Consider the following 24,165-nt stretch of genomic DNA (forward strand, 5'->3'; position numbering starts at 1 on the left):
TGGAGTTATAAAACATACTGTTTTTATTTGTGTAGCGGCATCTCAACATGTAGATTAAAATCAGAGACTGAATGTTTGTTTGCTGTCATTTAAAGAACGAAAATCAGAACATTCTGTACTGCACACACACACACACACACACACACACACACGACCTTTGACCTCCACATATTAAGCTTGATTGAACTGTAAGGTCTTGAAGACGATCATCCAGACTCATGGCAGCTTCTATGAATATATTTCCCCTGGTGAGTGTCCACAGTTCAGCGTGGCGTACTCTCTGAGCTGTTTCAGGCGTATAATGGAGTATAGGAGACGACCAGTGGAATGGAGATCCGCTTCTAGATCCTCCTCATTCCTCTGGCCATCAGACACGCAAACACCGTCATCACCATCTTGGGCTTCACCTCCACCAGATCCTCCGGCAGCGCATACACACGAGCTCCGATCTTACGCGCCATCGAGATCGCATACCTGAACACACACACACACACACACACACATGTGAGTTAAACACAGCTGCAGGATTCTGGCTTCAGTACAGCTTCAGCTACAGCACAGGAGGATTAACAGAATGGCCTGACTGGAGTCCTGCAGTGACGACTGCTACAGAGATACAGAGCCCATATCACTGGTTGAATATTGATGAATATGCTAATGAGGGAAGTGGGCGTGTCCTACTTGGCGTTGTTGAGCTTCTCTTCATCCGTCAGGTCCTCCGCCTTCAGCAGGTCGTAGCGGATGGAGCCCGGCTGGATGGCATCAATCAGGTCCAGCACTGGCATACTGCTGCTGATGGAGCCGTCCTGTGGGGGAGGGGCAGTGGGTCAGGGGAGGGGTCAGTGCTGTGGTTGTTGTAGTGGTCAGTGTTGGTCAGCAGTGTTTCTGCTCACCTTAAAGCCGCTGATGGTTCCTTTTCCCGCCTGTGTGAGTGTTTCGTTCACCCACTGCACAATGGTCTCATCGATGATCTTCTGCCCGTCGCCCAGATCCTCCAGGATGTTCAGTGTGTATCTGCAGACAGACAGCAGGATGATGGAGGTGAGTGTGTGTGTGTGTTTGTGTGTGTGTGTGTGTGTGTGTGTGTGTGTGTGTGTTTTACCTCCTCATGAGCTGCCAGAGCAGAGCCAGGGTCAGCGTGCGGTTTCCTTCATTCAGGTCCTGTCCAGCGATGCCCACCAGAGAGAACTTGGCCTCCTTCTTGCCCAGCTCCACCGCATAGTTACAGTTCTCCAGCTGCGGCGCACAACACACTCATCAACATGCATATAATATATGGCACATTAGACCAGGGCTGCATCTGAAATCATGCATGTGAGCCGAGCGGTATGTCTGACTTCATATTATTGCAAAAACAGTGTATGAGATGTTCCCGGATGACCTACTGTCTCCGCACAGATTCTGTTGTGTGCATCTGATAGACGTTACGTTATAGTGCACCCTGAGAGAATTCATGAATGAAAGTGAAGTGGGGAGGTCATGTGATCATGACTAAGGATGGATGGCATATGAGACCCGAGTTCCATTCATACTACATAGAGCACACATTCAAATGTAGGGCATAGTGAGCAGCACAGTGGTGCCTGACCATGCTTCTGGAGGTCACCTTCCTGCAGAGTTCAGCTCCAACCTTGATCAAACACACCTGAACCAGTTAATGAGGAGCAGATGAGCACCTGACCATCACAGGCAGGTGTGTGTGTGATCAGGGCTGGAGCTGAACTCTGCAGGAATCTCCAGTAGGTCTCCATGAACAGGTTCATTGGTCTGTTCTGAGTGATAATGATTATAACATCTCCATCTTTTCTTATTAATCATTTGGCACTACTCAAAGTGTGTGAGATGAATGCTTCTGTCAGATCTCATGCCTGAATGAGGATGTATGTGCGTTGCCTAACCCATCTGAATGTCTATCCCAGCAGCAGGAGTGTGTGCAGGTGAAGGTGTTTGTTAGTGTGCTGCAGCTCAGTCACCTTCTTCATGTTGCTGCCCAGTTTAGGATATGGTGGTTTGTTGACCTTGTCCCAGTCCACTGGAACCTTGATCTTCTCATAGAGCTGGAAGATCACCAGCGCATCCGCAAGATCCCTGAGGAGCAGGAGGAAGATATCAGGTGTGTGAACAGTGTGTGTGTGTTGTGTTGTCTGGAGAGAGTGTGTGTGTGTATGCAGGGGTTCAACACTCACACATAGAGATGATTGACTCGTGGATTGACCCCCAGTGAGTTCATCCAGTTTCTGAAGGTCCGCTCCTCTCTAGTCTCTCCTGACAGAGACACAACAGAGACACAGGTGAGATCTGACCCCTGACCCAGCCCAAGCAGATCACAGCACACACAAAGGTAAGGTCATGGGTTTGATTCCAAGAGAATGCACGAAGGTCTACCAAGAGGTTCCTCTGAATAAAATGTGTACATTTAGAAAATGTGCATGAAGACTTTATAGCTCACAGCGGAGTCGGATGAGTCACCAAACTTGTTCCTGGAGGGCCGGTGTCCTGCAGATTTTCGATACAACCCTAATCAAACACACCTGAACACGCTGATCAAGCTCTTACTAGGTATACTTGAAACATCCAGGCAGGTGTGTTGAGGCAAGTTAGAGCTAAACCCTGCAGCGACACCGGCCCTCCAGGAGCGAGATTGGTGACCGCTGGTCTTGAGCATCTGTCTGCGCTCCCATCTCACACCTCCTGAAGCCGCCGTGTTCATTGTGTTTGGTCTTGGTGTTCTGACTCATTTATTAGAGGAGATCAGACAGTACAGTGGAGAATCCCCTCAGTGCAGCAGACTCCACGTCTCTCAGTGATGTCTGTGCAGGAGCTGAGGAGGTGATGAGGAGCTGATGCTCTACTGTATAGATGGAGACGCTCATCCACTCACTGATGATTTATGCAATATTATAATTCACATCTCTAAATGCAAACACGGCTATTGAGCTCCGCTGTGCTGTTGTCAGTATAGTGTAAATCATTGAGAGCTGAAACTTGTGGTCTGTTTTACAGGACACAATACTGAATGCTCCCCTCTCCACATGCGTGTGTGCAGCAGAAGTGCTCATAGTGTGTAGACTCAGAGCGCAGTGAATAGGAGAGAACAGCACATCATTATTCTACACTCCTGTTAGCTGAAATAACGACTCCAGGATGGTGTTATCAAGACTTTCAGAAAGAGGAAAACACTAGTGTGAGACTGATAACAGCAGCCGGAGGAGAGAATACTGTCAGATTTACTGTCCTGCACACTGCAGTACACACACCTCACACTAGCGGGAGCTCACTGTCTGTCATTTGATGCAATGATAATATAATCAGTGGTGAAACTTAACACATTAAAATCACTTCAGTGACTGGAATTGAGTAGTTTTCCTCAGGAATTGTGTTTTAATAAGTAGTTTCATAAATGTGCATGTTCACTTTCTCTTGAGCTCATGTTTACTGCAGTATCAGTGCTGTTACTCCACTGCTGTCCTTCATCCTGCAGCACTACTGGATTTACTCTTGTCTAGGAGGATTGGAGAGATCAGTGCTGAGATTCCTGAATCATACTGAACTCCCTCAAGACTCGGGAGATTCATAACTGCAGCAAACTGTCTGGAAGCATTAAAAGTGCGAGAAGACGACCAGAATCTGTCCACACACTGACCCAGAGACTGTTAGAGGAGGCCACTGATGAGAAGATGACGGATGTTTACTGTATGATGACTGAAATAACCTTAAACACGCAGCAGCACAAGAGGTCAACATGACGTCAGCTTGATGCTGTACCCGAACATCATGGAGACGCGGCATTTTATTTGAAATGGCATCCACTAAACGCACTACAGAATGTTACGTTTACACACTCATCCACAATGTAAACACATCAGCTTTATACAATGCTCACTACTCTTGAGTACTTCTGAAAGGGTCTACTATTTACTCATACTCTGAGTAATATTGACAGCAGACACTTTACCTCTCCTGCACTACATCTATAGGTAAGTTCTGGTATATAGAGTCTGATTTTGCTGTGCTCTGTCCACCGCTGGATATAATACACACATAAACACATGTAAATGTTCAGATGTTTAATAAAGCACTAGATGTGAAAGAGTTTCAGGGGTTTAAGATGCTGATGAGTGTTAAGCGCGTCAGTGTTGTGTAAAGCGTCCACACAGCCGACAGACTGAGGATCCTCTGTGTTCTGAGACTCACCCTCAATGGAGCTCCAGTCGATGTCCTGGTTTTCGGGCTTCTTCAGAGCGGGGTACTTGTTGAAGAGGTTGGCCACGTAGGCCAGGTTGAGTTTGGGGTTTCCGCGCACCACATCAGTGGCGGTGACGAACTGCCGGCAGCCAAGCCGGTCCGCCTGCTCCAGCATACACTCCGCTCTCTTCAGGTCATCTTTCTCCTGCCGGCGCACAGACGGAGATATTAAACTGTGTGAGTGTGTGTGTGTGTGTGTGTGTGTCAGACATGCTAAACACAACACTGAGCATCAGCAGCAGCAGAGTCTCTCACCCGTATGCCACTGATGTCGATGGGGATCGCTGGGATTCCCTCCTCATCTCCCTTGGGTGCCACCTGGTTCAGGATGTTGTAGTAGGCCTTGGAGTCCTGCACACACCAAACGCTGAGTTAAAGGAGACCAGTTCTGCCTGTTTGACCCGATTCATAAGTGTCTGCTGTCTCTAGAGTGTGTGTGTTTGAGCTGATAACAGCACACAGATAATGTTCTCCAGCTCTCTGAAACTGACGCGTTCAGGCTTTGCTGAATGTTGCTTTAAATGCAAATGAGATTGTGGTGTTTTCAGAAGAGGGCGGAGCTACAGACGGTTGTGTGTCCCCATAGTGATAGATGTAAACAGCAGTGTGTGTGTTGCGTAGGTGCCCTTTATGTATTAGCAGGAGTCCATTAGGTTGGTTGATGAACAGATAATAATAACAGTGGCTGTTGCTGAATGTCTTGACAGCATCTGCTTCTGCAGGTGTGTGTGTGTGTGTGTGTGTGTGTGTGTGTGTGTGGTTTTATCCCGCAGTACCTTAATATCTGAGCTGAAGTTGTTGATTTTGGGGCATCCGGCCTCCTCCAGGTGATAGTTAGCCCAGCGCAGCAGCAGCTCCTCCGGGGACAGCTTGACCAGATCCTCCAGACTCTCTCCATCCCTCAGCAGAGCGATCAGAGCTGCACACACACACACACACACACACACACACACTTACAAAACAGTGGTTCACACTCCTCCTCATCTCTCCACTGACACACAGTTTTTTCTCCTTGAGACTAAGGCGGTTTTCCAGACCCTTTAGCGCAGGGGTGTCCAAAGTCGGTCCTAGAGGGCCACTGTCCTGCTGAGTTCAGCTCCAACTTCCTTCAACACACCTGCCTGGAGGTGTCTGGTATATCTAGTCAGAGCTTGATCAGCTGCTGCAGGTGTGTTTGATTAGGGTTGGAGCTGAACTCTTCAGGACTGAGTGTGGACACCCCTGATGTAGTGTCTCTGTTCCTCTGTGGTGAAGTGAGCTGAATGAACTCTTCCACACACACACTCACACTCATTATACACACACACACACACACACACACTCATTACACACACACATTCACTAATGCAGTGTGTGTCTGTGTTTATTAGTGTGTACCTTCGTTCCTGCTGATCTCGATGTCTGCGAACAGGCCGATCTTGATGACCTGCCACAGGAGTCCCAGCACTAGATGCTGCCTGCCCTCCTTCAGGTCCTCTGCGCCGATGTTCACCACGTGGCAGCCGATGGCGGAGGCAGAGTTCAGGGCCAGGTTCAAGTTCTCCTGTTAGAGACGGTGTTTGAGATACAGCAGAGTGTGTGTGTGTGTGTGTGTGTGTGTGTGTGTGTGTGTGTGAGAGCTGCAGTGGTGTGAGTGTGTGCACCTGTATGGTGAAGGGCGTCAGCTTCTTCTTGTTGATGGTCCTCTCATCAATGGTGTCGGGCACAGACAGGTTGATCATCTTACTGCAGAGAGAGAGAGAGAGAGAGGTGTGTGAGCTCAGCGCTGCAGTACTGCGCTCTTCCTCAGTTTCACTCTGCCATCACTGCTGTACCAGAGCACGATGCCGTCTCCCACCGCCGTGAACAGGTCATCAGTGCTGGGGTCCATCGGCAGAACATGCTGGCAGTCTGGGTCCTTCTCCAGAGCCTTGTTGACCCAGTTCACAAACGCCACCTTCTCCTCCTCTGCGCGCACACACACACACACACACACACACACACACACACACACACACACACACACACAGTTAGGTACAGTAGATTCAAGTGCAGATACAGTAGAGTAGAGCAGAGCGGAGACTCACCGGAGTACGAGTGCTGTGTTCCCGACTGCTCGGATGTTCCGGCCACTGAGCAGATCCCCTCCTTCTTATTGATGGCCTTCCGGAAGGTTTTGGCCACCTCTGAACTCTTTAAGTCATGAACCACCTGAAATGCACACACAGATATTTCTCAGCTTCTGTTTAACAGAGCAGATTTCTCCAGCACATCTCTGCTCATAACAGTGTTCATATCTCATCTCTAATAGCTGATGTGTTCCTCTTCATCATGATGACAGCACATCATATTAGACTAGATGTTCTTCAAGACACTAGTGTTCAGCTTACAGTGACATGTAAAGGCTTCACTAGGGTAATCAGGGTAAAGTTAGGGTAATTAGGCAAGTCATTGTATAACAGTGGTTTGTTCTGGAGACAATCAAAGAAATCATTAGTTAAGGGGGCTAATATTATTGACCACAGCAGAGCAGCGGCAGTACAGCGCACGGCGGTAATGGTCATTTTAAAGTATCACCTACTTTATATAGAGGAGTAAACCTTAAACTGAAATAAACATGTATAAAACCATATAAACACATGTGAATAAGCTAATATATGCAGGAAAATATCTGAAACTGAGACCAATCCTCTCTCTAAACTCTGTTTGTGCCGTCTAGTGGAAAATGAAGTGCTTTGGTGGCCTTCTAGTGTGACTGGAGGAGTGTTTATGACTGTTATGGTTCAGAACATGTGTTAGTATAGTTCATTATATTCTCTCTCTGTCTCTCCTGCAAACTGTGAAGACATCTCAGGAGGTCAAACTTGCTGCAATTATTGAAGTGAGCAGATGTAAATCAGCTGTATAGTAGTGCTGCTGATAATAATCATAATGAACAGAGTGTTGAAGAGTCATCTCTCTCTCTCTCTCTCAGACTGGTGAGCTGTGAGCTGTGCGCTGACCTTGGCGAACTCGTCGAAGGTGATCTTCCCGTCCTGGTTGAGGTCCATGGTCCTGCTGATCTCCTGGATGATCTCTCGAACCCGGTACCCCGGCAGAGGGAGATTGGCGGCTTTAAACAGAGCGTTGAGCTCATCTGTGCTGATGTGACCGTTCCCATCCACATCTGCAGGACAAGGTCAAAGGTCAGGCCTCATATACACACTAATGACTTATTCTGTTAACTAAAATAAACTTTAATTTAATAAACAGAAATGAGTTGAGTAGGATTGTGTGTGTGTGTGTGTGTGTGTGTGTGTGTGTGTGTGTGTGTGTGTGTGTGTGTGTGTGTGTGTGTGTGTGTGTGTGTGTGTGTGTGTGTGTGCGTGTGTGCGTGTGTGCGTGTGTGCATGTGTGTGTGTGTGCGCGTGTGTGCATGTGTGTGTGCGTGTGCACATGTCTCTGTACTGACCGACTTTAGTAAAGGCCTCTCTGAGCTCCTCCATCTCCTCCGCTGAGATCTGTGCTGCTGCCATCTTCAACCCGCTTTGATGATCACCTGATGACCAGAGGACTAGTTACAGTCAGAGCACTAGTTAACCAGAGTCAGGTCACTAATTAACCAGAGTTAAAGGACTAGTTAACCAGAGTCTGAGCACTAGTTGACCAAAGTTAGAGGACTAGTTGACCAGAGTCAGAGCACGTTGATCAGCAGGTGTGTGAGTGTGAGTGAGTCTGCGCTCCTCCTCTGTCCTGCAGTCAGTGTTCAGTGATGATCAAACCTGCAGCTGCTCAGAAGGCTTTTCTCAATGTTTCAGTATTTGTGTTATCCGTCTCCGGTTATTAGATTACCCTAATATCTAAGTATAAGTGCGCTGCTCAGAGTTACTGTGGCGAAGAGGTTAATGAAGGCAGAGCAGATCTCCAGCAGTGATGTGAACTCATCCTTAACCCAGAGCTCTGTCTCTCTCTCTCTCTCTCTGCACAGATTTATTCTCCATCCTCAACAGAAGCGACCCATCATGCAGATTACCCAACTGGACAATCCTGCTCATCACGCTTCCTCAGGTCAGCTCACACCTATCAGTTTCAGGGTCACTGGGTTCACAGCTTCTCTGATATATATATACAGTGTTGTGTCAGTGTCTCACTGATTGCTTATTTTTGGCATGTTCGTCACACTTTAACGTTTCAGATCATCAGAGAAATGTCAATATTAAAGATGATGAAGTAATCACAGCATGCAGTTTATAAATGGAGGTTTTTATTATTAAGGGAAAGTAAAATACCCCATAGCCCTGTGTGAAAAAGTGTTTACCCCTCCTGTAAAAACAGAACTGAACTCTGCTTCACTGCAGAGACTTCAGTAAGGGGCAAATACTCTTACACACCGCTGTTCCTGTATGTAATGCATATAGAGTGTATGTATTTGTGGTGTAATATGTGTATAGTGATGTATTGTTCAAGCTGATAGATTGTGTGTCTTGTTTCTTATGCAAACCAGTATCTGCATCTTATCAACCACAAAACCCAACACTAACATACACCTATACAACACGAGATATCTGCATCACCTGAAAGCTGAATAAATCATATTTCATGTTCGTTAAGTTGGAGAATATTTGTACACAACTACTGCAAATCTGAAATATTCATGTTGAAGAAATCTAAACTCTGAGGAAAAGTGTGCAGATTAATGTGTATTACCACACTGCAAAACATGCTTTTCTTACTTAGATTTGTTGTCTCGTTTCTAGTCCAAATATCTACAAATTCTTAAATCAAGAAGCCTTTTCTAGACAAGCAAAACCTATAGTCTTGTTTTAAGAAATAATATGACAAAATGAAGTGAGTTTTCCCCATTGGCAGATTATTTTGCTTGATTTAAGGAAAACCTCACTTCATTTTTGCATATTATTTCTTAAAACAAGACTATATGTTTTGCTTGTCTAGAAAATGCGTCTTGATTTAAGAACTTTTAGATATTTGAACTAGAAACAAGACAAAAGAAATCTAAGTAAGAAAAGCATTTTTGCAGTGCAATCAACAAGTGAGCTGTGATGTATTTACAGTAATCCGGCTAGTGTTGAGTCTCGCAGATCTCTGTTACAGTAATATTCTCTCCAGGATGCTCTTCTGCAGTGATATATCTGCAGATACAGTAGATTAGTCAACCAAAGACAACACTGATCAACCCATCTAACAAAACACTGAAGAAAAATATCACAGTATTGTGATTACCGCTCTAAAATATACTCTTTTAAATGTCTGGATAAAAAAAAAAAAAACTTTGAACACCGTATATTTAGTTTTGAGAAACATTTCTAATATTTAGGAGCAGTAATCATGTAAGGTTAAATAATTATTATGAGTCATTGACTTCTGCCGTCTTGGTTTGTTTTAAAAGCGCAGATTTCTGTACCATTTTAAACAGCATCTTTGGAGATGTTTTCTGCTGTCCTAAAACAAATGTAAATTAAATATCTTACTCATCTCATACCTCAGGAACAGTATTGCAGAATATTTAGGCGGTTTTAAAACCTTGACTTTTCCTTGAAAACAGTGATCATCTCCTGCCTAAACCACACACACGTTAATATGATGGGGTAAATATTAAATATACATTTTAAAAAGAGCAAAAATCAAAAGTAAAATATCTCAAATATTGCTAAAAGTTTTTTTTTTTTTTTGCATTATTTCACCTGAATTTAAATGTCTGAAGATGTTCAGTGACTGCAATATTATTTATAAAAAACTCAGTTTAATAAATCTCTTTAGTTCCAATGCTCTAAAATCTATAGTCTATATTCACTGAGAAATGGATAAAAATGGTCATTTTCCAGCACAATCTCAGTGCAATTGGTAACTTTTTCATTTAGTGGCTAATTCTTATGAATTTGTACGATCTAAGTCGTACATTTTAGTACGATTTGCTCATCCCCCAATGACGGTTGGGGTTAGGGGTGGGGTTGGGTGCCACGCCTGCTTTTTAAAATCGTACAATTTCATACGACTGAATTCGTACGAATTAGCCACTAAACTAGCAAAACGTAAAACACTTACGCTTTCTCGTGAGATCAGGCTGCATTTTTCTAATGCGCTGTACTCGTGCATGCTGAGCACTCTGTAATACATTATTACTGTAGGTCACACTTTACTTTGATGCTCCAGTTGAGTATCAGTAGACTGTCTGCTTAATATCTGCTGATTCTGCTCCTTCAACCCACATTTAACTGACTAGAATAAACTTTGCAAGTACATTTCAGCTTACACTAACGCCAGCCTAACAGTCTACTGATAAACTGTTGAGAATTAGTTGGCATGTAGATGCAGTGCAACTTAAATACAACAAACAGACCATCAAAATAAAGTGTGACCCATCACTAATGCTTCTTGGCATCTAAGAAAAACAGATATTTCAACACAATCTCACGGCAATTGGTAACTTTTTCATTTAGTGGCTAATTCGTATGAATTCGTACGATCTAATTCGTACAATTTAGTACGATTTGCTCATCCCCCAGTGACGGTTGGGGTTAGGGGTGGGGTCAGGTGCCACGCCTCCTTTTTAAAATCGTACCATTTCGTATGACTGAACTCGTACAAATTAGCCACTAAACTGGCAAAACGTAAAATACTTACGTTTTCTCGTGAGATCAGGCTGATTTGTGACCTATACAGTGCAGTTTTGACTTTCGACAAATAAATACACATAATTAGACCCTGGGGTCACAGATGATGTAAAGCATCAATCCTTAAAGGCACAGTTCACCCACAACTCAAACCTCTGTCTTCATTTACTCTCACATCACCTGTTGGAAACCTGTTTGAGTTTCTTCCTTCTGCTGAACACAAAGGGAGATATTCTGAAGAATGCTGGAAACCGGTCACCATTGAAACACAAATACAGAAGATGGAAACTCAAACCGGTTTGGAGCAGGCGGAGAATGAGGAAACCATGAGCTGATCAGTTTTGGCTGCACTGTGCCTTTAAATGCTACTTCCACTTTTCTGAATAGATCAGAAAATGTCATGTTTAAATATAAATATTGTGAGACTTCAACACTTCAGTGTTCAGATCTAAACTGGGGCTCGACTTCTTACACGTCAGCATTTTAATTTCTCTTTTGCTTTATTTATTCTTCATTAGGTTGCCAGCCTCTGCCATGCTGAAAAAAATGCAGAGTTCCACACAGTTCATTCACACTGTCCCAACACAAATCCATTAATCTGACTTAACACTTTAACAAACTTATGTGGATTGAACATTAAAAAATTAAGTTAGCCGCAAGAAATCTCAAGAATTGTGTTGATTCAGCTCGATTTAAAAAGATGTGAGTGCAGTTGCAGTATCTTTGATGATTTCATCACCAATATTAAATATTCAGAATATTTTCTGCTTGAGCTGAATGACTAAATTTGATCTTCTTTTCTGTTTCTGTCTTCTTTCTCTTCTATCTTCATGCATTCATGATTTATCACCATCGTGATGCAGATAGGCTTCATCAAAATGCCATGATGACAGTACATAATGTGCAGAATTTATAATGCTTAATAATTTTCCCCAGCTTTATTCAATTATAGACATTTTCAAAAATGTACAAATATCACACATTTTGAAATATTATTTTACATTTAGAGAGAGAGAGGGGGGGGGGTAAACAAAGATCTGAATCACAGGTGTCAAACTCAGTTCCTGGAGGGCCGCAGCTCTGCACAGTTTAGCTTTAACTCTCAATACACACACCTGATCAAACTCATTGAGTCCTTTAGGTTTGTTTGAAACCTACAGGTAAGTGTGTTGAAGCAGGATTGGAACTAAATCGTGAAGAGCTGTGACCCTACAGGAACTGAGTTTGACACCCCTGATCTAAACAACTGTGAGATAATTAATGCATAATATTAGACTAGATGTTCTTCAAGACACTAGTGTTCAGCTTACAGTGACATGTAAAGGCTTCACTAGGGTAATCAGGGTAAAGTTAGGGTAATTAGGCAAGTCATTGTATAACAGTGGTTTGATCTGGAGACAATCCAACACTAATATTGCTGAAGGGGTGAATAATATTGACCACAGCGGTTGTTAAAAACATTTAAGATATTTTTAATGTCACCAAAACTAAAATAAATCAGGCTTTCTCCAGAAGAACAATCTAATGGGAAATACTGTGAATAGTGTCATTTGCAGTGTGCAGATATCTGGATATGAGCAGTTTTCTGTATTTTGTGACTCGTCTTTTTGTTTCCCACATTGTGGAGTTGCATTATGGGATTTTGGTCTTTTATCATTGATAAGTGTGTATAAGTGACTTGTCTGCACCTGTATAATAGTTTGCTGTGCTATATTGGTGTTGTGTGGAGCTTATTCTTCAATGCTGAAGTGCGGCTGTATTCGCGATTGTTTTAGAACGTTCAATTCAGCTGCCTCTGGGAGACATGACTATCGGAATAATAAACTGCAGAAAACGGTCAAACTACTCGCTCAACAAACATTTACATTTACATTTAGTCATTTAGTCATTTAGCAGACGCTTTTGTCCAAAGCAACTTACAAATGAGGACAAGGAAGCAATTTACACAACTATAAGAGCAACAATGAATAAGTGCTGTAGGCGAGTTTCAGGTGTGTAAAGTGCAAGAAGGAAAGTATTAGTAAATCTTTTTTTTTTTTTTTTTTTTTGGTACAGTTAGTGTGATATTCAGAGAGGCAATTGCAGATTAGGAAGGGAAGTGGAGACTAAATAGTTGAGTTTTTAGTGGTTTCTTGAAGACAGCGAGTGACTCTGCCGTTCTGATGCAGTTAGGGAGTTCATTCCACCAACTGGGCAGATTGAGCGTGAGAGTTCGGGAAAGTGATTTCTTCCCTCTTTGGGATGGAACCACGAGGCGATGTTTATTCAACCTAAGGTTGCATATAAGTTTCTGGAGGGCACATACATCTGCAGAAGTGAGAGCAGATAAGAAGGAGCAAAGCCAGAAGTCGCTTTGTAAGCAAACATCAGAGCTTTGAATTTGATGCGAGCAGCAACTGGCAGCCAGTGCAAACGGATGAGCAGCGGAGTGACATGAGCTCTTTTAGCTTCATTAAAGACCACTCGTGCTGCTGCGTTCTGGAGCAGCTGAAGAGGTTTGATAGAGTTAGCTGAAGCCCGGCTAGTAGAGAGTTGCAATAGTCCAGTCTGGAGAGAACAAGAGCTTGAACAAGGAGTTGAGCTGCATGGTTAGATAGGAAGGGTCGGATCTTTCTGATGTTATAGAGTGTGAATCTGCAAACAAGTGTGTTCATGACTATACAGACAGAGCGGAATCACATAATAAGAAAAGATCCGTTTGCAAGATCAAGCAGAACCAGCTGTTTTCAACATCTAGAAATGACTGCAAGTGAATGAGACTGGAAGATTCCAATGGCTGCTCCCACTCATACGCAAACAATAAGGTGGATATCAGACTACAGACAGCTCGTTATAAACTGCAGCACATCCTCTGCTGTTCTACACACTTATTTCTGTAGATATTGTTTATTATACATTATATTAGTATTTTAAACCACTAAAATGTCAATAAAAGTCACTTTGTTAAACTGGAATGAAACATAAAAAGTGGACAGAGCTGAGATCAACATCCCATAATGCAGTTCAGCACCGCTAATACACACAGAAACTGTTGATTAACAGTGTATTAATGATCATGACTGACAGAAGCACACAGTCACACCTGACCAGCACTCACAACACACACACTGCTGTTTCACACCTGTCACTATGCTGAAGCATATGCATCTGTAGCTCCGCCCTCTTCTGAAAACACCACAATCTCATTTGCATTGACATAATCTACATCGTGAAAGCACTGGAGAAGAACTGAGCTGAGTTGAAATATGTGTGTGTCAGAATGGTCTCCGCTCTGAAAACTCAAGCTGTTAATCTCATTTATATCTGTGAGCTAAAACAGCCGATGAGATCATGAGCTCGACTTCCTCTTCCTGAAGCAGACGGAGAACTTTACACAATAACTGAAGAGTGTTTAACAGTGAATACTGTTTCTGTTTTAATTCAGCCGGCCACTTTCTGATGCAGTATTACCCTAGTGAAGCCTTTACATGTCACTGTAAGCTGAACACTAGTGTCTTGAAGAATATCTAGTCTAATATTATGTGCTGTCATCAAATGCATCAGTGATTAGAGATGAGTTATTAACACTGTTATGAGCAGAGATGTGCTGAAGCTACACTTTGGGAACTATGTGAGAAGGATGCAGATGTGTGTGTAACGGATGTACCTGTACTATGCATACTTATGTAAATACAGTCCTCTTATTTTGCATCTGATTATGTGTAAATCTCCATATATGGATGCCGTTTTTATATTGATGTCAGTGTTATTATTGACAAATCTGCAAATGTTGATGTACAGTATAGAGTTAGTGAGGTGATATGTGGATGTGCACTGTCTGCTGTAGTGTTATTAACCGAACAGCTGCTCATCAGTGTGTTTTCACTGTAATTATTATAGTAAAGTTCAGGATTATTATTATTAATATTATTATTATTATTATTATTATTATTATGTTCATTATATTCAGCTTCACTTATTTTTGATTGGTGTTTTCAGCAAATTGCAAATTGTGCACATCTGTGTGTATCTGTCTGTCTGTCTGTGTGTGCATATAAAAGTGTGTAGATGTGTATATATATATATATATATGTGTGTGTGTGTGTGTGTGTGTGTGTGTGTGTGTGTGTGTGTGTGTGTGTGTGTGTGTGTGTGTGTGTGTGTGTGTGTGTGTGTGTGTGTGTGTGTGCATGTTTGTGTGCACATGTAAAAATGTGTGTGTGTATATGTCAGTGGGTGCATGCATGCATATGTGTGTGTCTGTGTGTGCATGCATGTGTGTAGTGTGTGTGTGTGTGCATGTGTGTGTGTGTGCATGTGTGTGTGCAGGCATGTGCGCTTCTGTGTTTTTGTGTCTGTGTGTGTATGTGTGAGTGCATGATTGTGCATTTGTGTTGGTTTGTCTGTGTGAGAGTGTGTACATGCATGTGTGCATCTGTGTGTAAGTGTGTGCATGCATGGGTATGTGTGTAGCATCTATGTCTGTCTGTGTGTGTGTGTGCATGTATATGTGTGTGCATTTGTGTGTTTGTGTATGTGTTTTTGTGTGCATGCATGTGTGTAGTGTTTGTATATTTGTCTATGTATGTATCTATGTATGAGTGTGTGTGTGTGTATGTGTGTGCACGTTTGTGTGTCTGTGAGTTTGTACCTGTGTGCATGTGTGTGTGGGTGCATGCATGTGTATGTATGCATGCATTTGTTTGTGTATGTGTTTGCATGTGTCTGCTTGTGTGTGTGTGTGTGCGCATGTGCGTGCATGCATGTGTGTGTGCATTTGCGTATGCATGTATGTGTGTTTGTGTGTAAGTGTGTGCATGCATGTGTGTGTCAGTGTGTGTGTGAATGTATGTGCGTGTTTGAGTGAGTGTGCGTGCGTGCATGCATGCATGCGCGTGTGTGTAAATGTAAATGTTGTAACAGTGTATTTCTGGCCTGTGAACCGCTGTGTGGGAGCTGTAATGAGGCGCTGAATATGCAAATGTGAGTGATGTCAGTGGAATAATCAGATGTGCATTTGCATGTGCAGAACACACAGATTCCGTGCTCAAATCTGCTGCTGTGTTCAGAGCGTCTGTTGAGCAACACACACACACGCACACGCACACACACACACACACACGCTGCTGCTTTCTACATGCTCTTCAGCTCCATGTCTGCTGCTCGTCCTCTTTCTGGGGGTTTTGGGTGGTTTGACCCGCTTATTACTGCATAATTCCCCCTGAAGGGCGTCAACACGTCCTGTGTGGGTCAGCACTGTATCAATGAGATATGGTGAGCTCTATATTAGAGGAACAGCTTCATCATGTAAGATAATAGATCATATAAATGTACAATGGTCCACCCCTCACTCGGCCTGTGCAATATGTGGTTTCAGCATGAGCATGTGCAATATTCCCATCACAGGATCTGCAGTGTTGACATGGCAGTAGATTAACACACAGCTGAACACTGATGCACTGTGCCGTTTGCTTTTATATTGCAGTATATTTCTATATTGGGTTGACATCATCATGCAGTAGTGTGTGCTGTTAATGCATCCTGCAGTCGGTGGGAGAGCATCAGGTGACACACTTAACTTCTCTTCTAAACCGCATGTTTGGTTCTACATGTAGACTAAAGGTGAAGTCAGATTAGATGCAGAGCTTCCCACATAGACACATTTCTCTGGCCCAGCTCTGGCCCACACGCTCAGCTTTTGCTTGGCCCACATGCTGCAGTGAATTACGGTACATGACTGGACCAAGTCTGGGCAACACATGGACTATATTTGGGCCAAGTCTCCGTCAATAACCCAAAACTGGGCCTGAACTGGGCCAGATATGTGGTGTGTCACAACTGCAATGAAATTGATGAACCCATGGAGCACTGCGCTTTGTGTCTGTGCTGTTTCTCAAAGTGACCCGATTGGTAGAATATTTTCTTTACTCAAAATAATTTAAATGTATTTTAAATGTGGGTCAAGACAGGCCAAACTTACATGATGGCCCACATATCAACTTATAACATCTGGTCCACATACATACTACATTTGACTAAGTCTTGTGTGCCGCCTTAAAGACGGTGCCACCTCTGCCAAACCCGGGCCTTGTTTGGCCCACATGTTGTATGCCAGTGCCAAACGAATGCCTGCTGTGCCAGCTTTACGCCAAATCTGGGCCAGAATTCTTTCTTCTTGGGTTGTATTTTAATAGACACGTGTTCACATGTGGAACAGAACAATAATCAGTTCCTCTGTTATGCTCATCCTGTTTGTTTAAACTGATCAGGTGTCAAACTCTGAAGAGTTCAGTCCAGCCCTGCTCCAAGGACTCAATGAGTGTGATCAGGTGTGTTTAATTAGGGCTGGAACTGAACTGTGCAGAGCTGCTGCGGCCCTCCTGGAGCTGAGTTTGACACCCCTGTGAAAGAGATCATCTGTGAGAGTCAAACCTGGAAATAATCTAACAAACAAAACTGAAGATCACAGTCCAGAAGAGGGCAGATCTGCTGATATCAGAGATATCTCAGGATGTTTGATTAATAATTGAGATGTGATTGAATGAATTACAGCGCTGAGTCTGTCAGATCTCTCTGTTACAGTAATATTCTCTCTAAGATGATAATATGTCTGATCAACTCATCTGGCACAACACTGAAGATCACAGTACAAACATCACTACACACACAAGCATTCAGTCATTTTCTTTTCGGCTTAGTTCTTTTATTAATCCGGGGTCACCACAGTGGAATGAACCGCCAACTTATCCAGCACATGTTTTACACAACGGATGCCCTTCATGCTGCAACCCATCTCTGGGAAACATCTATACACACTCATTCACACTCATACACTACGGACAATTTGCTTTACCAACTCCCCTATAGCGCATGTGTTTGGACTGTGGGGGAAACCGGAGCACCCGGAGGAAACCCACACCAACACGGGGAGAACATGCAAACTCTCCACACATACACACACATTAACATGATGGGGGAAATATATTTAAATATTTTTATAAACAGGAAACGTCAAGAGAAAAATTAGGAATTTATTTGTTTTGCAGTAACTCATTTGAATGTAAATTATAATGATAATAATAATAATATTGATAATGATAATAATAATAGTAATAATATTGATAATAATAATAATAATAATAATAATAATAATAATAATAACACTATATTTTATTTGTAGTGTGCTTTTGTCAGACCCAAAGTGCTAAATGTCTGATCTTGAAGATGAAGATGTTCAGTGGGGCGAACTCTTATTTGAATGAATATGACTGATTAATGAAACTGTTTAAATGCACCAAAATGACAGAAATGGAAATATTCATGTTTAAAAGGAGGTGCTGAACTCTGTATATGAGCTTGTCTTACTGGAGCGTGCACTGTAATATGTAGGAACTAATATATACTTTTGAGGTGCCAATTGGAACCTTTAAGTACAGATGTGTACCTTTTGAAAATGAACCACCGCAGTGACAGCTCACGCACCTGTATTTCTGAGAGTGTACTGTCTTATTCCTCTAGATATTATTTATTATATAGCATATTATTATATTATTAACATCAGAAGTGGACAGAGCAGAGATCAACATCCCATAATGCAATTCACCACCACTAATAAACACTAAACACACTTGTGAATGACAGAATATGGGAACTGGTGATGGGCAGATATTTTATACAGTGTGCACATCTATTGCAGAAACTATTATAACAGAAAAAAAAGATCCCCTGAGTCAGTTATTAAAATTGCACACTGTTTGTGTGTGTGTGTGTTAACGCAGCATTTAGAGCGGAGGTGTGAATGTAGATCAGCTCCAGCTCGACCACAGCTTCCGGTTTCACTTTAGCAACAGCGCCCGCTCAGCTTCACTTCTGCTTCAGCTCACAGAAAACCCACACACTGACTCAAACACACACACACACACACTGCGCATGCACACACACACTCATTTACATACAACAGAAGGACAGTAGCCTTCTGAACGGCTCAGGAAGACCTTTGAATGTTTTAGTAACGTTCTTTCTTGGTTATGTGCCAGAGTTACAGGAGCGTTACATTTTAAAAGTGTTTATGAGTTGACTTTACTTCATAAAGGTGAGTAAACCTGTTGCTTTAACGGGTTTAGTTGACTTTTAAAGTGATTGGTTGACTACTAAAGTAATTAGTTGATGTTAAAAGCAATTAATTGACTTTAGAGGTCATTGATTGACTTTGAAAGAGGTTTGTGGACTTTAAAAGCATTTAGCTGGTTTTAAGAAAGCGATTAGTTGACTTTAAAAGCGATTAGTTGACTTTGGGAGTGATTGGTTGAGTTTAGGGATGAATAGTTGACTTTAGAAGAGGTTTGTTGACTTTAAAAGCACTTAAAATGCTTAGCAGACTTTAAAAGGGTTTAGTTGACCTATACATGGATTGGTTTACTATAAAGGCAATTGGTTGAATTTTAAAGCGATTAGTTGACTTTAAGAGTGTTTGGTTGTTTTTTTAATGCGATCGGTTGACTTTAAAAGGTGGTTGCTTGATTTTAAAAAGTGATTAGTTTACTTTTAGTTGAGTTTGAAAGCGATTGGTTGACTTTAAAAGCACTTAGTTGATTTTAAAACCTATTAGTTGACTTAATTCACTTCAAAATAATTAGCTGACTTTAAGAGTGTTTGGTTGGCTTTTAATGTGGTTGGTTAACTTTGAAAGCTGATTGGTTGATTTTAAAAGCTATTAATTGACTTTAAAGGCTATTAATTGGCTTTTAGTTGAGTTTGAAAGTGATTAGTTGATTTCAAAACCTTTTAGTTGACTATTAATGGACTTTGAAAGGGATTAGTTGAATTTAAGGGTGTTTGGTTGGTTTTTAATGCAATTGGTTGACTTTAAAAGGTGATTGCTTGGTTTTAAAAAGTGATCAGTTGACTTTAAAGGCTATTAGTTGACTTTTAGCTGAGTTTGAAAGCGATTAGTTGACTTTAAGAGTGTTTGGTTGTTTTTTTTAATTCGATCGGTTGACTTTAAAAGGTGGTTGCTTGATTTTAAAAAGTGATTAGTTGACTTTTAGCTGAGTTTAAAAGCGATTAGTTGACTTTAAAAGCATTTAGTTGATTTTTAAAACCTATTAGTTGACCATTAATGGACTTTGAAAGGGATTAGTTGACTTTAAGGGTGTTTGGTTAGCTTTACACACATTTGGTTGACATTAAAAGGCATTCGTTGACTATTAGCTGATTTTGAAAGAGATTAGTTGATTTTATAAGCATTTAGTTGATTTGAAAAGCAACTAGTTGACTTTACGAGTGTTTACGAGTAGTTGACTATTGGTTGACCTCAAAAGTAATTAGTTGACTTTTTCCTTTGAAAAAAGGGAGTAAACCAATTGCCTCAAAATTATATAAGTAAACTGAATATTTGCATAATTATAAAAATGAAGTCAAGTCAACAGTTCCAAATTACAACAGGTTTCAACAACTTTTAAAGGTAAAGTCAACTAATGACTTAACTTGACTTGTTTTTCAGTGTGCTCTGAAAGATCTGGAAGATGAAGATGATGAACGCCAGACTGAAATGTTTCAGGAAAATGAGCGTTTTCAGAGTGCCGACGCCATCTTTTATCGCTTTCTCTTACTCGAGTGTTGTGCCACACTGTAAAGCAATGCTGGGTTAGTGTAACCTAGCATTAGGTCAGAAATGGACAAACCCAACATTGGGTTCATTCTTGATATTGTGACAGCCCATCAGTTATCAGACTGCGTCAGTACTCTGCTTTATTCTCTGATATACCGCACTTTACCATTGCAAAACTACCACTGACTTTGACCACTGAACAAACTTCCTCTAAAGCGTAACTGGAAGAACATTGCCAGAACATTCTGAGAATGTTCTCTATCAGCAGATATGATCATTTACAATGTAAAGATGGAGATATTAGAGGACATGTGGAAGACACGTGCACACACTGAGGCTCTCGGAGGCTCAGACTCAACACTGTGCTGTGTTAATACTCATATGAAGCAGAAACAGCAGAGTGTTGGAGTCAGAGCAGAGCAGCAGATCTGAGAAAGACACTCCGATGTGCTCAATACTCAGACACTCAATCAGTTTATATGATCATTACTGAAGCCTGCTGTGAGCCTGCATCTGATGTACTCAGTCAGATTTGAGCATCACTGAGCTCTCAGCATGATGATGATGATGATGATGATGAAAATAAAGAGTGTTTCTTACCTGCAGATGGACGCTGGTCTTCAGATTCTGCTTCTGCTCTTTTCTGTGGTGCTGCAGAGACTCTATTCAAATAAGAGAGGAAGGAAGTGACATACAGTGGCCTACACACACACACACACAATCACACACACCAGCGCAAACAGGAACACACACACGCATGTCTTTATAAGGTAAAACGTTTGACATGAGGCGCGTCTCGCTGCTTATGACACAATTCTGAGATTTGACAACACTGAGAGTTGATCTTCAGAGTGTGTTCCTCATGTTTCCACACATCCAGACAACATTCTGTCCAGATTTCAGATTTCTGTTCAACAGAGGATTTCTCCAGCACATTTCTAATCATGATATTATTAATTATTATTTATAATATTAGTCTGGATGTTCTTCAAGACACTAGTGTTCAGCTTACAGTGAAATGTAAAGGCTTCACTAGGGTAATCAGGGTAAAGTTAGGGTAATTAGGCAAGTCATTGTATAACAGTGGTTTGTTCTGGAGACAATCCAACACTAATATTGCTGAAGGGGTGAATAATATTGAGCTTAACATGACTTTAACACTATTAAAGCTGTGTTTATTCTAGCCCAAATAAAACAAATCAGACTTTCTCCAGAAGAACAGACATTAGAGGAAATACTCCTGAATCTGTTCAACATCATCTAGGAAATATTTGAAGAGGAATAAATACTGCACAGGGGGTGAATAGTTTTGCCCTCAACTAAATCTAAAATCTGTAATCTTTAATAACATTTGGCAACACTTCATTTTGAGATAAGTGTTCTGCCTGCTATGCATGATGTAACATGTATGATGATACGGGCCGGTATAAGTTTCTGACAGTATCATAACCTTGGATAAAAAGATCACAGTAATGTGTTTACACCTGTAAAATAATTTCTTTTTAAATGTCTAAGTAAAAGACTTTTCCCCCATTTAACACAACATATTAGATTTTAGGAAACATTTATTATATTTTGGACCAGTAAACATGTCAGGCTACATCATTAAAATAAACCATTGACTTCTAATCAAACCGCTTTTATCGTCACATCAGCAGCAGCACGTGTGCTATGAGGAGTGTAAAACTCAGGTGCTGGCTCCAGACAGTGCAAATACAACAACATATTCCCAAAAAAACAAGACCATGTACAGTCGGTAATGTTGACAGCAGTGCGTAGAAGACAATGATAAGGTGTGCACAGGATTGTTTTAAATATGGGTTGGTTAAAGATGGTGCAGTGCATGCTACATCTCGATGGTGTGCACATCAGACACAATACGTGAACGGCCCTTAGTCAAGAGCCTCAGCCATAGTTAATCCTGTGTGTGTGGGTTTTAGCCTCAGTGTATAATTTTGGAATAGCGCACAGTTGGCATAACTGTTGCTGCATTTTTGTTCTGTGCAGAAATACGGTGTTGAGAAGCCTTTACCATTAATTAACTGTGACGAATTAAACTGCGGTTAACATGGAAATTGGTTAATCGTTGCATCCCTATAGAAATGATGCTCCTTAAGAAACAGTTTAGTACCTTTGTAATAGTTGAACCATATACAGTACACTCTCAGAAATACAGGTGCGTGAGCTGTCACTGGGGTGGTGCCTTTTCAAAAGGTAGTCATCTGTACTTAAAGGTTCCTATTGCCACCTCAAAAGTATATATTAGTTCCTACAAACTTTAAGAGGAACACTTTTGTACATTTTAGGTACTATTATGTACACTTGAGGTATTAATATGGACCTTTTAGGTATAAATGTGCACCAGCCCAGTGACAGCTCACGCACCTTTATTTCTGAGAGTGCACAGTTATGAGACTGTTATGGTACAACTGAAATGAAGGAGCACAATTGTTCTCTTATTAAAGGTACATCAGTGCTGGACACTCCTTTATTACAATACCTATGATCATTAATATGACAGAGGTGCAGTGATTTATTAGTAATTTCCAGATTAAAACATGAATCCTCAGATAAAGCACATGTTTAAATCAACATTCGTTATTAACTTCTAAAACAAAACAACTGCTAAAACAGAACTCTAGACACAGTAAATAAACATTTAAAGTGTTATTAATAAACATTAGGTGAGCATTTTCTGATAGACACAGTTTCATTATTGATATCTGCACTGATGATATTTGGTGTTTGCTCTCCTCTGCACACGTGAGCCGGCAACAGTCCTGCATATGCAAAGTGTTGATGCAGACATTTACTACTGTAAACTGATCAGACACTGAGCATATCTCATCACAATACTCTTACATACAGTACTTATATTTCTATTCACATTAAATTAAATTGCAAAGGTATTGTGTGCAAATTGGAGAAATGTTTTTATTGTGCATAAGAGAAAATGTTTCTGCATTTTAGTGAAAGTGTGAAATGTTTAGCAGAAACAGATCTTTGATGGATGTTAAAGTGTTTTTATTCTTTGTTGTAAACTGAAAAGCTGCATTTACACACAAAGAAACGTTTTTGTAAACTAAAACATCATTTAATAAATGTGTTTAATGTTTTATATTTACTGAAAATAAACTAATGCATTTTAAATAAACAGTAGCAACATGTCTTATAGTTCTTGAAGGAGCACATGTGACACTGTTGAGGGTCTTGTCACTGTAGCGGTGCCTTCATGGAGCAGATTTGTACCTTTGATGAAGCTACAATATTGGATCAAAGGTACATTTTGATTCCCCTTGGTACACATCATGTACAGTGGTATAAATCAGAGCTCAAGAGAGTTGTATTTTTAAGAATTAGTTATCCAAAACATGTAATGAATTAATGGGCGAGGCAGTGGCGCAGTAGGTAGTGCTGTCGCCTCACAGCAAGAAGGTCGCTGGTTCGAGCCTCGGCTCAGTGGGTGTTTCTGTGTGGAGTTTGCATGTTCTCCCTGCCTTTGCGTGGGTTTCCTCCAGGTGCTCCGGTTTCCCCCACAGTCCAAACACATGCGCTATAGGGGAACTGGGTAGGCTAAATTGTCCATAGTGTGTGTGTGGATGTTTCCCAGAGATGGGTTGCAGCTGGAAGGGCATCCGCTGCGCAAAAAAACTTGCTGGATAAGTTCATTGGTGGTTCATTCTGCTTTGGCGACCCTGAATTAATAAAGGAACTAAGCCGACGAGAAAATGAATGAATGAA

General features: G+C 41.5%; 2 protein-coding genes and 1 long non-coding RNA gene across 7 annotated transcripts in view; 2 read left to right on the plus strand and 1 right to left on the minus strand.

The window, feature by feature from the left end:
- lcp1 (lymphocyte cytosolic protein 1 (L-plastin)) lies at positions 1-21,068 on the minus strand. Of its 4 annotated transcripts, none has more exon segments than NM_131320.3 (16): positions 1-474; positions 682-806; positions 894-1,014; positions 1,103-1,236; positions 1,974-2,088; positions 2,187-2,265; positions 4,195-4,390; positions 4,501-4,596; positions 5,022-5,164; positions 5,623-5,788; positions 5,889-5,970; positions 6,060-6,192; positions 6,312-6,435; positions 7,227-7,390; positions 7,676-7,762; positions 21,025-21,068. In NM_131320.3, coding segments are annotated over 15 exon segments (1,875 nt in total). In that variant the 5' UTR covers positions 7,740-7,762; positions 21,025-21,068; the 3' UTR covers positions 1-341.
- LOC141376248 (uncharacterized) lies at positions 8,287-13,611 on the plus strand. The gene is made up of 3 exons (XR_012385750.1): positions 8,287-10,034; positions 10,285-12,671; positions 13,461-13,611. It is a non-coding gene; the product is annotated as an uncharacterized lncRNA (long non-coding RNA).
- Positions 18,752-24,165, plus strand: part of lrrc63 (leucine rich repeat containing 63) — a 13,285-nt gene continuing 7,871 nt past the window's right edge. The window contains exon 1 of one of the 2 annotated variants that reach the window (XM_073913389.1): positions 18,752-18,906. The gene's annotated coding sequence lies outside the window, so the exon portion shown is untranslated. Of the gene's footprint in view, positions 18,907-23,597; positions 23,704-24,165 lie in introns of those variants that run through there. The other variant, XM_073913391.1, reaches the window with a different exon arrangement.

Source organism: Danio rerio, chromosome 9, assembly GCF_049306965.1.
Source record: "Danio rerio strain Tuebingen ecotype United States chromosome 9, GRCz12tu, whole genome shotgun sequence".
Lineage (NCBI taxonomy): Eukaryota > Metazoa > Chordata > Actinopteri > Cypriniformes > Danionidae > Danio > Danio rerio.

Bases quoted from the DNA above. Each gene is read 5' to 3' on its own strand.
- lcp1 (XM_068223284.2), bottom strand. From the start codon at position 7,739: ATGGCAGCAGCACAGATCTCAGCGGAGGAGATGGAGGAGCTCAGAGAG. The intron at 807-893 runs GTGAGCAGAAAC...CCTCCCCCACAG, and splicing joins GAACCATCAGCGGCTTTAAG to GACGGCTCCATCAGCAGCAG. The intron at 475-681 runs GTAGGACACGCC...GTGTGTGTTCAG, and splicing joins GAGAAGCTCAACAACGCCAA to GTATGCGATCTCGATGGCGC.